General features: G+C 41.8%; 1 protein-coding gene across 1 annotated transcript in view; it reads left to right on the top strand.

Moving 5' to 3' along the window:
- Nucleotides 1–11,920, top strand: part of SH3RF1 (SH3 domain containing ring finger 1) — a 227,585-nt gene extending 215,665 nt beyond the window's left edge. Inside the window, 1 exon segment of the mRNA XM_056802879.1 lies at nucleotides 8,693–11,920. Coding sequence (XP_056658857.1) covers nucleotides 8,693–8,861 — 169 coding nt within the window. The 3' untranslated portion in view covers nucleotides 8,862–11,920.
- The last annotated feature ends 738 nt before the right edge of the window (nucleotides 11,921–12,658 follow it).

Below are 12,658 nucleotides of genomic sequence, written 5' to 3'. Positions count from 1 at the left end.
CCCTCGAGCCATGTAATCAAGCAGTTGTTTTTCTTCTGTGTTTCTACTCTCACAGTGTTTCCTCTGGATGTGGATAGTGGTTTTTCTCATAGGTTCCTCCAAGTTGTTCAGGATCACTGCATTGCCACTAATGGAGAAGTGCATTACGTTCTATTGTACCACAGTGTATCAGTCTCTGTGTACAGTGTTCTCCTGGTTCTGCTCCTCTCACTCTGCATCACTTTCTGGAGGTTGTTCCAGTCTCCATGGAATTCCTGCACTTTATTATTCCTTTGAGCACAATAGTATTCCATCACCAACATATACCACAGTTTGTTCAGCCATTCCCCAATTGAAGGGCATCCCCTCATTTTCCAATTTTTGGCCACCACAAAGAGTGCAGCTATGAATATTCTTGTACAAGTCTTTTTCCTTATTATCTCTTTGGGGTACAGACCCAGCAGTGCTATGGCTGGATCAAAGGTCAGACAGTCTTTTGTTGCCCTTTGGGCATAGTTCCAAATTGCCCTCCAGAATGGCTGGATCAATTCACAACTCCACCAGCAATGCATTAATGTCCCAGCTTTGCCACATCCCCTCCAGCATTCATTACTTTGCTTTGCTGTCATGTTAGCCAGTCTGCTAGGTGTGAGGTGGTACCTCAGAGTTGTTTTGATGTACATTTCTCTGATTATAAGAGATTTAGAACACTTTTTCATGTGCTTATTAATATAATAGTTTTGATTTCTTTGACTGAAAATTGCCTATTCATGTCCCTTGCCCATTTATCGCTTGGAAAATGGCTTGATTTTTTGTACAACTGGTTTAGCTCTTTATAGATTTGAGTAATTAGACCTTTGTCAGAGGTTTTTGTTATGAAGATTGTTTCCCAATTTGTTGCTTCCCTTCTAATTTTGGTTGCATTGGTTTTGTTTGTACAAAAACTTTTTAATTTGATGTAATCAAAATTATTTATTTTACATTTTGTAATTTTTTTTTCCTATCTCTTGCTTGGTCTTAAAATCTTTCCTTTCCCAAAGATCTGACATGTATACTATTCTGTGTTCACCTAATTTACTTATAGTTTCCTTCTTTATATTTAAGTCACCCACTCATAGTTATCATTGTTTTAGCAAAATATGGAATGCTAATGAGCAGTTCTAATTGACAGAATTAGAGAAAACAGAAGTTATTGCATAATTCATAGTACAATAAGAGAGGATATATAAAATCATTGTAATCACTGACAGGTATGTGGAATTTTAAGGTTCTCAAAGAATCTTGCAGGCTACTTCAAAACAAAGCCTGTGTAGTCGATGCTATCATTATCCCCATTATATAGATGAGGAAAACTAAGGCACAGAAATGTTTTTCATTGATTTGCTCTGGGTCACAGCTACTAAAGTGTCTGAAGTAAAATTCAAATCAGTTCTTTCTTGACCCTATTTCCAGTGGCCTATATACCACCCCATGCTGCCTGCTCTGACCCCGTAATTATATGGATGTCTAGTTGGTGCAGTGGATAGAGTGCCAGGCCTGAAGTCAGGAAGGTTTCTCTTTCTGAGTTCAAATACAATCTCAGGATGCTTCCTAGCAGGGTGACCCTGGGTGAGTCACTTTACCCTGTTTGTGTCAGTTTCCTCCTCTGTAAAATGAGCCAGAGAAGAAAATGGCAAACCACTCCAGTGTCTTAGTTGTGTAACTCTGGGCAAATCACTTTACTCTGTTTGCCTCAGTTTCCTCATCTGTAAAATGAGCCAGAGAAGAAAGTGGCAAACCACTCCAGTATCTTAGTTGTGTGACCCCAGGTAAATCACTTTACTCTGTTTGCCTCAGTTTCCTCATCTGTAAAATGAGCCAGAGAAGAAAGTGGCAAACCACTCCAGTATCTTAGTTGTGTGATCCCAGGTAAATCACTTCACCCTGTTTGCCTCAGTTTCCTCATCTATAAAATGAACTGGAGAAGAAAATGGCAAACCACTCCAGTATCCTAGTTGCGTGACCCCGGGCAAATCACTTCACCCCGTTTGCTTCCATTTCTTCATTTTTAAAGTGAGCTAGAGAAAAAAATGGCAAACCACTCCAAAAATGGCTAACCTCCCCCCACCCCCCCATGGGATCACAGAGAGCCAAGCACAATTGAAACGACTGAAAGATGTCCTACCATGGATGCGTGTGTATAAATAAACATACATTCCTACATGTGGCAGGGGTGTTCCTGGTGTGCAAGGCGCACGGTTCTTGCTCTCACAAAGGACTTGGACGTTTCTCGCAGCAGCCCTGTGAGGTTAAAATTCTGATTGCCTTGGAGAGGAGAGGGCACTTCTCAAAGGTCACGCAGCTCTTCTTTCTCCCGCGCCACACCGGATGAATAGAGAGCTAGACAAAAGGATAATGGGAAAAGATCTAGCATTTTTTCTTCCATACAGGAACCCGTCCCCTAAGTCTTAAGGTAATAAGGATGTGACTAAAGGAGGCAGCGCTGTCAATGAATAGAGGCAGGCACAAGTCGGAAAGGCTTAAGTGATCTCATAATAAGGAAAGAGGAACCTTGAAGAGTGTTTCGAGGATATTGGTGTCCGCTGAGAATTCTCTGAGTCACAAAAGGATTCCTTTGTGTTTGCCAAGAAGGATGAGGGAAAGAGGCCTGAAACTATTCTGTGTCCCGAAGGCAGAAAAATGGGTAACTGATGAAAGCAGGAAGCATCCAAGAGGTGCCTTGGACACAGAGAGAATGAAATTAATTAGAGAGTCGAAATGAGGGAAAGCGGAAACAAAATACTGTGAAAAAAAATGGGTTTTTTCAGATTTCCTCTTCAGATAATACACTATCTAAAGGGTCGCCGTAGGGAGCTTTCAAAGAGATCTGACAGATCTCAAACTCACATCCCTCTTCAATTTGGAAAGAACCTGTGGTCTTTGATGAGGGATGAAGCTAGAACTCTTGGGAATGTACAAATTGGCTAGAGATAGATTTACAGAGAGGCAGTCATGCTTAGCCGGTGCGCGTAATTTCTTGGAGGTAGTGACAGTGAAATGGCTGGGGCCTCAATGGACATGATTTACTCGGACTTGAAGCAGGCTATAAAGTGAGCCGGGACGCTATTGCCAGGGAAATACTTAATTGGATATCAGATTGCCTTGGTAACCGGCCGAAACAGTAAATGATTAGCGAGCGAGTGGGTAAGAATGTCAGACTCGGGGGCTTCTGAGGAGCTGGGCAGGGGGCTTCTTTGGGATGCCCTGGAAGAAGAAGGAAAAGAAAAGTGTGCGGACCTGCAGAGAAGATGAATATTAATGAGTCCATGAGTCCTAGAATGGTCAAAATAGTGAAATGGGGAGGGATGTCCTTATAGGAAGGAATATGCCAGAGAAAAGAATGTCTATAAAGCATTTAACTCAAAGCCAAAGGCTCAGGCCAAACCAAGCAAGGATCAACTCAGGATTTTCAGAAGACATTTATTTCTTCAAAGCCATCATGGATTATTCTCTGTTGATGGCTAAAGATCATTTGGGTAAGCCCTTAAAAAATTAATGCTATCCAGGCATTGCCATTGCAAAGTTCAGAGTAAATTAATAATTGATATTTGGAAGCAAAACCTTAGCAAACTAGAATTGTGAGTTGGAGTATTGTCTTGCTTAAAAATAAAGCTATTGTGGGGCAGCTGGGTAGCTCAGTGGATTGAGAGCCAGACCTAGAGACGGGAGGTCCTGGGTTCAAATGTGGCCTCAGATACTTCCCAGCTGTGTGACCCTGGGCAAGTCACTTAACCCCCATTGCCTAGCCCTTACCACTCTTCTGCCTTGGAACCAATGCACACAGTATTGATTCTAAGATGGAAGATAAGGGTTTAATTTAAAAAAAAAGCTATTTGGGGGAAAAAAATAAAGCTTAGGATCTCTTATTCCTTCCTATAAGAACATCCCCTCCCCATCTCACTATTTTGACCATTCCAGGACTCATAGGCTCTGTTGTTCTCTGTAGAGGTGGACCTTTTTTTGGGAAGAGAAGCCTTTTCTCTTAGCTACTATCCATCACCAAATTGTGTGTCAGTTTCTGGCTTTCCACTCTGTGCAAGCCACATACCCCGATGTCTGAAAAAGAGCTCGGCTCTCTTGAAACGTGCAAGAATTGTTAGAATGAGGCAAGACGGGGACAGGAAGAACGTGGAGGACCCGTGCAGCTGTGCCCACACAGCTGCCGGTCTGCAAACCGCTGGTCTGCCAAAAGAAAAAAAAATCAAAAACAAAACCCAGCCCCTTCATTTCCCAAGATAGTACCGTCTGGTTATGTCCAGTTATTTGTTTCTCTAGCACTCGGGGTTGGAAACCAACCTTTCCAAGGCCAGAGTCCAAGATCTGAGCTGCTCTGAGCCGTGCTTCCAGGACGGTTTCTAAGGCCACACCTGGTAGTCATGATAAATGATGAAGGCTGTGTCAGAGTTTCCATTAGGTCCGCACTTTCCCAGTCCCACCCCAAGAGGCTTATAACTTAGAAATGAAAATTTGCTCCCACTGGGGACTTGGCAAGAAGGCTCCGTCCTTAGTCCAGCTGCCGTTCGACTTCTAAAACAAAACTTGACAAAATGGGTTTGGAGCATATTATTAAATGAAAATATCAATCTAATGAACTTTAGTTTCTTAAGAGGATACTGTTTTTATTTTTTCTGGTCAAGAACAAAAGTACCCTCAGAGGAAAGATTGGGGATAAACCGAATAAACAATTAAAGCTCACAAGTCACACATCTTCTTTTTTTCCCCCCACAAAAGGGCACGATTTTGTCTCTTATTGTCCATTTAGCTCCAATGACAGTCGTTACCGCCTTCCTTCCAAGATTGTTTAGGTGTAAAAATCTCCAGGAATTGGAGAGGGTTTTGAGATGATTCTCCATCATTTCTCTACTTTCCAAAAGAGCCATACCTCAATTCTATCAGAAACATGAATCTATCCTGCTTTTAAAGCTCTCCAGAAAACAGATTCAACAGCCTTTAAGTGTTCTGATCTAGTCTTTATTTTATTTATTTATTTTAAAGCCTTATTTTCTGTCCTAGTAATAACTCTTAAGACAGAAGGATAAAGGCTAGGCAGACGGAATGAAGTGACTTGCCCAGGGTCACACAGCTTTCTGAGGCCAAATCTGAAGCCAGGTCCTTCTGACCTAGCTGCCCCTCTGGTCTATTATTGTTATTATTATTATTATTAGTCCAGACCTTTCATTTCACCAGTGTGTTTATATGGGGGAACTCTGAGTGGGGAAATATCCTCCAGCAGTTCAGATGAGTCATTCCTCTATCACTGAGAGTCTCTGAGCTACCCAGGATGTTGAGATGTCTCTACCCCCTAGACCATATTGCCATTCAGAGCATCTCTTCTCTCTGGTCCTGTCCTCAGCAGAGGCAGAGGGTCACATCATTCTGGATCCTTTTTGATACCTTTGATAATCTTTTATTCAGCAATTGGAAGTCTGGTGTGGTGTGGAAAGAGCCCTAGGCAGCTAATGCATCAGACAGACCTGGGTTTGAGTCTTGGTTGTGTCATTTATTAGGGAAAATCGATTGCCTAGCCTTGGTTACTCTTCTGTCTTAAAATTGATAATAAGACAGAAAATGAGAGTTTTAGAAAAAAAATTTAGTGAAAATTCATACAAATACAAGCGATGATTGTTTAGTAGTATAGGAGTCCAGGCATATACTAACCTTGAGAATATTTTAGGGGTGCTCAAAAAACCACTCCTGGGAAATATCATTTCAGGGGTGCTCAAAAAGCTGACTCTTACCTACCAGACATGTATAATCCAGGTTGAATTGCTCACCAGCTCCAGGAAAGGAGAAAGAAGAAGGGAAGAAGACCATTTGGATCATATAACTTCCGAAAACTTATATGGAAATTTGTTATTAAAAAATTAAAAATTTTTTTAAATTTAATTTAAAAACAAGATTCTTCCCCTCTTTTTCTTTTTGGATTGGGAGCCAGACTAAATGATCTCTGTGGTCTTTTTCAGCTCTTATAAAACAATTTATCATTTCATTATTCCATACAAGTTCTTTAAACTGAAAATACCTAAGGAAATCCTAAGATGCTTTACTGGCTTAGTAGAGTAGCTCAGAGTTTTTCGTTCCAAGCAGAATTTCAGGAGGGACCTTCCTACCCTTTTTAGTCACACAGGCATGCACACTGCTTTGACCGTCATCCAGTTCCCGAGCTACTGGCTCGTATTTTCAGCTTTGGAGAAAATAAAGGGAGGCAGCTTCAGAGGCTCTCTTGTTTTCGGTCCTTCCTCGCGTTGTCCAGAACCCCATAAATAATTAACTCTCAGTAAGCCTGGTGCTCTGGAAAGAACTTTACAGCATTGGCCAAGTCATTTAATCTCTCCTGGCCTCAGTTTCCTCATCTGTAAATAAGATTGTGCTAGAGGACCTCCGAGGGCCCTGGACACTAAATCTGCGCTCTGAAGCAAAATAACAGATGTTCAGCTAAACGGGTAGCTCTCATCAATATACAGGGCTTCGTTCAAGTGTAGAATTTGTGTAAATGTGGTATTTTGTTGAGCCTTTGAGCAGTTCCCTTTTTCTGAATACACATCAGAGGATCCTGGCCTGGAAGGAACCTTTTCCCACTCCCTTATTTTACACGTGTGGCTGCCAGAGAGATAAACAGAGCAACTTGGCTGGTGTCATTTGGGTTATGGGGCCAGAATTCCACCCAGTTCATCTGGATCCAAATCAAGTCTTTTTCTATTATGATAACCCACTTCTTTGGTCAAATGGAGTGAGCAGGATAATAGGGTTCAAACCTCTGAATTATAACTTCAAGGTTGAGCTCTTGAGGCCTTTTAGCATCTGGACTCAAAATTTTTAGAGGCACCCTCTGAGCCTCTTCTGTCTATACTGGGGTACTTTTATTTGTATTTTTTTTAAGTTTAATTAATTTATTTAGTCAATTTAGAACATTATTCCTTGGTTACAAGAATCATATTATTTCCCTCCCTCCCTTACCCTCACCCTTCCTGTAGCCAACGTGCAATTTTACTGGGTATTACATGCATCCTTGATCAAAACCTATTTCCATGTTGTTGTTGTTTGCATTAGGATGTTCATTTAGGGTCTGCATCCTACTGGGGTGCTTTTAAAATGTTTGAATTTTTTTTTTACCAATTCCATGTAATAACAAACTTCCACGCAAATTTTCTGAAGTCATAAGATCCAAATGATCTCTCTCTCTCTCTCCTTCCCTCCCTGCACCCAGAGCTAGCAAGCAATTCCATCTGGTATTATCATGCTAAAAACATATTTTCCTATTGTTCATTTTTGTAAGTGAATAATCTTATAAAACCAAAGTGTGACCATTTGGTGTAATGCTCCTAATGTGGCTGATCTTCAACTGAAGCATGGTTTGTTTTTTTTTAAACCCTTACCTTCCATCTTAGAATCAATCCTGTGTATTGGCTCCAAGGCAGAAGAGTGGTAAGGGCTAGGCAATGGGGGTCAAGTGACTTGCCCAGGGTCACACAGCTAGGAAGTGTCTGAGGCCAGATTGGAACCCAGGACCTCCCATCTTTAGGCCTGGCTCTCAATCCACTGAGCTACCCAGCTGCCCCCTGAAGCATGGTTTTATATGATGGAGCTCAAATCCTCTTGAAATGATGAGCTTTCTTAGTCACTCAGCAAACACTTAATGGATTACTGCTGGGAACACGGGCTCAAAAGATGAAATGACTCCCTCTCAGCCATCTTCTACATGGGAAGGTTTTGTTTCTTCAGGGAATGATGGTGCTGGGACAAGGCCAGAAAGTTGTCGTGAGCTCTGTTTGTCTTTTCTTGGGCTATACCATTCTGTATCTTTGAGACAACGGGGATCCGTGGGGATCGAGGGAAGCTGTAAAAATTAAATTAGTATCTAGTATCAAAAATATTATATTTTATGAGGCTTATTAAGTATTATTAGAAATCGAGGATACAAAATAAAAAGCACGAGCCCATGGCTGATGAGCCCATTCAAAATCCCCGCGCTTAGCGTACTTGCTACATCTTTGCAAGGCAGGAAGGAGAAGAGAGAGAGAGAGCGTGGGAGGCGCTGCTGCCTGTTAAATACCAATTGTAATCTCGCCAACCTGGGGACTCAGGTGAGATTACAGGGAATTCTGGGAAATACCAAGGACTTCTGGGGAATGAAATCTAGGGTTCAAAATCTCCATTTTTACAAAGCTCACTTTCTGTCACGGGAAAAAAGGAAAAAGAAAACACTCTCCACCCGCCACCTTCTCTCCCTCTTCCCAATGATTCTCCATCCCTGAGCAATAACTTGGGGCGAGTGTACGCGGATTCATATTTTCTCTGACCGTAAAAAATACTTCTGGAAATGACAAAGGGAAGGCAAGGGGGAAAGAAATCTTTCCTAAGGTAAAATGGGTAAAAAAAAAAAAGCATTTGGGGAGTGAAAGGGCTTGGGGGTGCCAAAGGGACCAGGGCATCCGGGCCTCGTCCCTGGCTCCGGCTGCTGCTGAATTTCTGCCAGAAAAGGATAAAGAGGAGGGCAGCCAGGCTCTTTGGGTATATTGTACCAGCAGGGCCAAGAAGCCAGTTGCAGCTGTTGGTGGGGGGCTGCTGGGCATGTGCGAACTTTGCCTTCATTCCTTTAGTATTTGATGCAGAAGAGTGGAATTAGTTTTGCGTTAGAATGAATCTTGATGAAAACGTCTCCTCTCTCTTACAGGCACCGAGTGGTCGTTTCTTATCCCCCTCAGAGCGAGGCAGAGCTCGAACTCAGGGAAGGCGACATCGTCTTCGTCCATAAGAAGCGAGAAGATGGCTGGTTTAAGGGCACCCTTCAGCACAATGGAAAGACGGGCCTTTTCCCGGGGAGCTTCGTGGAAAACATCTGAGAAGACTTAAAGCTTCAAATCCCATGACCCAATGAAAGAGCACAAATGATGGTAGTGGGGAAAAAAAAGAGCACAATCACCCATTTTCAGATGATCGAGGATCGAAACAGACTAACGGATCTGTAACGGCAGCCATCAGCCAGAGGCGACGGCAGCTGCGTCTCTGGCTTTTCTCCCTTTGGATTCTGATGTGTGATATGTGCCTTGGACTGTCTGATTTCTTCTCCAAAATCAAACAAACAAACCAACCTTCTTCTTCTTATCTGTAACAAAAATGGACAATTGTTTACAAGGCTGTAACTAATTTATTTGCTTTTTTTTTTTAAACTTGAATTCTTGTTATAGATAAATTCTTGGGATTATGATTTTAACAGATTATTAATTTATGAAATGATAGCTAAGGAGAAGCTGGATTCTCTCCTGACGAGCAAGTGATTCTTTTGGACAGAGAGTGCATTCCCCTTCCTTGATCGTGTCCTCCTTTTAAGCTGTGTGTGGCAGATGGTAATTTGTCTTTTTGAAGAGGGGTCCGTGTTGTCGGGTTGTGACGATGGTAGTGTATTGTTGAACTGATGACGTCTCAACAGGTAAAATGCTGTATTTTGTGCCCTAAGAAAAAAAAAGAAGTGGATCTGTCTTTTGGCTCTCCCTTTTCTCAAATGACAGAAGACGTAGAACTGAATCCACAGCAACAAGGATGGAGAGAGGAGGAGTGAGAAAATGAGAGAGAGAGAGAGAGAGAGAGAGAGAGAGAGAGAGAGAGAGAGAGAGAGAGAGAGAGAGAGAGAGAGACCTTATTTGCTCCAGAAATTTTGCCATGCCAGTTTTTGATGTTTCTGTGGATGGAGTAAATTCACAGAATGTAACATAATCAGGGAGATGTTAAGGAAGATTAAGCACAATAGTTAAAAAAAAAAGAGTATCAAAGCACATTTGTAGAAGCATAGAATGTTCAGAGCAGACAGGGACCTTAGCACTCATCTCATCAAAGTCTTCTCCTCTCCCTTACTCTATTCCCCATTTAACAGATTAGGAAACTGAGGGCTAGGAAGAAGAGTGACTCTTTTAAGGTCCCCGAATCAGTTAATGGCATAATTAGGAGTAGAAACATAGTGTCGTGACTGCCGATCCAATGGGATAATGAATTAAAAAGACATTTAAAGGGTGCCTGCAATGGACGAGACCCTATGATACACCCCGAAAACACAAATACAAAATGCCTACTTGGTTTTCTGAGAAGAGCAGCTCAGTCCCTTGGGTTAGAAATGTAAAATTAAAACCATCCTCGCTGTCTGAGAATGGCTATGAAATGTAATTTGCCCCTTTCCCTCTGAGTGATCTGCATGCCCAGAAGACGTTAAAATTATGGTTGAGCAGTTGTGGTGGTGGTTCACTTGTGTTAAAGTAAAAAGAAAGCAAGAAGGCTGTTAGATGCTGTGAAAAGTTGACTAAGTTTTTAACCATGGAAACTGTAACCCACTGGGAGCCCCTCCCTCTCCTCACTGTCTTGCATGTGTTACTGAATTCCCACCGGAATATAATTGGTGCATGGTGTGTGGATTTCATTGTCATTTCCAATCGGGACTAGTTTGCACTCAGAATGGCCCACTGTTGGGGATGTAAGCTAGACAGTATCCTCCTCTCTGCCCCAGAGTCACTGCCGACCATCTCTGAGGGAACTCTGCTGCAAGACAAGGTGCCCGTTTCTATTAACCTGCATCATCTGGAAGAAGGCATCGGCACCATCTGTCTGTTTGGCTGATGTGATACATGAGCTCAACTTTCTCTCCCCCACCTGCCTTCCCCCCCCCCTCCCATTTTCTCCCTCCCCTCCCCCTTCTCTGTCTTTACCTCTCTCCCTCCCTCCATCCTTCTCTCTCTCTCTCTCTCTCTCTCTCTCTCTCTCTCTCTCTCTCTCTCTCTCTCTCTCTCTATTTCTCTCTCTCTCTCTCTCTCTCTCTCTCTCTCTCTCTCTCTCTCTCTCTCTCCCTCTCCCTCACTCACTCACTCCCCCTCTCTCCCTTTCTCTCTCTCTCTTTTTCTCCCTCCTTTCATCCCTCTCTGTCTCCCTCCCTCTCCCTCTCTCTCTTTATCTCCCTCCCTCCCTCCATCCCTCTCCCTCTCTTTCTCTTCCTCCTTCACTCCCTCCTTCCCCCTCTCTCTCTGTCTCCCTCCCTCTCTCTCTTTCTCCCCCTCTCTCTCCCTCCCTCCCCCCACTTTGATATTAAGGGTCTTCTCTCTTGCACTCATTTTGATGCTTTCCATAAAGCAAAGGACTGGGATAGGCTCAAAAACACATAGAGGGAGGGGAATTTCTTGGTTGGGAATGATATCATCACCATGGTTTTCTGATGGAAAATGCCTTTTAAATTTTTTTTTTTACTCTTTAGGAATTTCAGCTAGGAAGGTAAAGAAAATCTTTTTAAAAAAAGACTTCTTGAAGCATCAAGAAATGAAATGATCTTAAAAATCTAGAATGAGAGTTGAGAACGAAACTATTTCTAAATTCATCATTTTTAATGAAACACTGTATATTATGTTCCTGTGTTTTAAATATTTTTAAAATAGTTTACTTGGATATTCATGTAATATATAAAGGTTTTTGTGAAATGAACTTTAGCTAGGAAAAAGCTGTTGTTGGCTTTCATAAACATATAAGTTGACACTAATGTGTCATAATATTTTTTATTTGGGGAAATTAGCACATTTTATAAAATAAGATTTTAAAAAAGGCAAAAAGACTACTACAGGTTAAAATTCTTTTTTCTACCTGTCTGTTTTCTCCATATCTTAAGCTATGTGACTAAGGTACCTCTGTGAATAGTTTTCATGGTGTAAAGTCAGTTAAGATCCCATCTGTTAATAGTTTCTGTTAGATAATGTAATGTACGGCTTTTCTATCAACTTTTTTGAAGACGATAGAGTGAAGTTTTGAAACAAGAGTTTGTTACAATCGATGCAGCAATGATACGATGACAATTTTTCCAGCCTTTCCATGTGAATGATTTGGGGGAGATGGATCCAAGTGTCCAAGATTAAAATTTGATGTTCAATCTTTATGCTTGTCTTATTTCATTTCTCAGTGTTCTTTCCTTTGGAAGTCCAGGCCGTGGGGCACGTAGGTGCGGCTTCGAGCTATTACTGGTTACTGGAAGACTCTCAAATCACAGCTTCTCAGAGCTCTTGGCAACTCTTTAAGACTAGAAGTTGCAGACAAGCTGCCAACCTGCTCTGCTAAAGGGAATTTCCTCACCTGGTACTTCCCCGCAGCAATGAAAACACAGGTCCACACTGTCTTAAACAGCTTGTCACGAAATCTTTGACGCTGAGCTATAAGGGAAAGAAGAAGCCATGTAGCCATGCAGTTATACCGCAGAAGGGACTTCAGAGGTCACACTTCTCATCTTCCACATTTTACACTTTGGGTAGGAGGTGGGAGACAGAGAAAAAAGATTTCTGTTTTTAAAAGATGATAAAAATAGAATGGGGATATGGCAGAGCTGTCTGCACTTTTAGATGAATCACAACATTATTAATTTGGCTTAATTAATTGGATTTGTTCAAGAGACCTCTCAGTGTGGGAGAGGTGTAATCATTTGAAATGGTAATGTAAAACTAAATCATCAATAAAACTTAAAAAAAAAGGAAACCTGGGCATAGGGAAGTCAAGTCACTTGCCCAAGTTCACACTGATGGCAAACACCTGCGTAAAGTTTTTAATCCAGAGCCATTAACTTTTGTTGTATTGTGCCGTTTGCCAAAAGCCCATTATATAGATCATAAAATAATGGATTGTT

Source organism: Monodelphis domestica, chromosome 6 (genome assembly GCF_027887165.1).
Source record: "Monodelphis domestica isolate mMonDom1 chromosome 6, mMonDom1.pri, whole genome shotgun sequence".
Taxonomy (NCBI): Eukaryota; Metazoa; Chordata; class Mammalia; order Didelphimorphia; family Didelphidae; genus Monodelphis; species Monodelphis domestica.
Note: the sequence above shows the minus strand (reverse complement) of the source record. Positions and strands in the feature narration are given on the sequence as shown.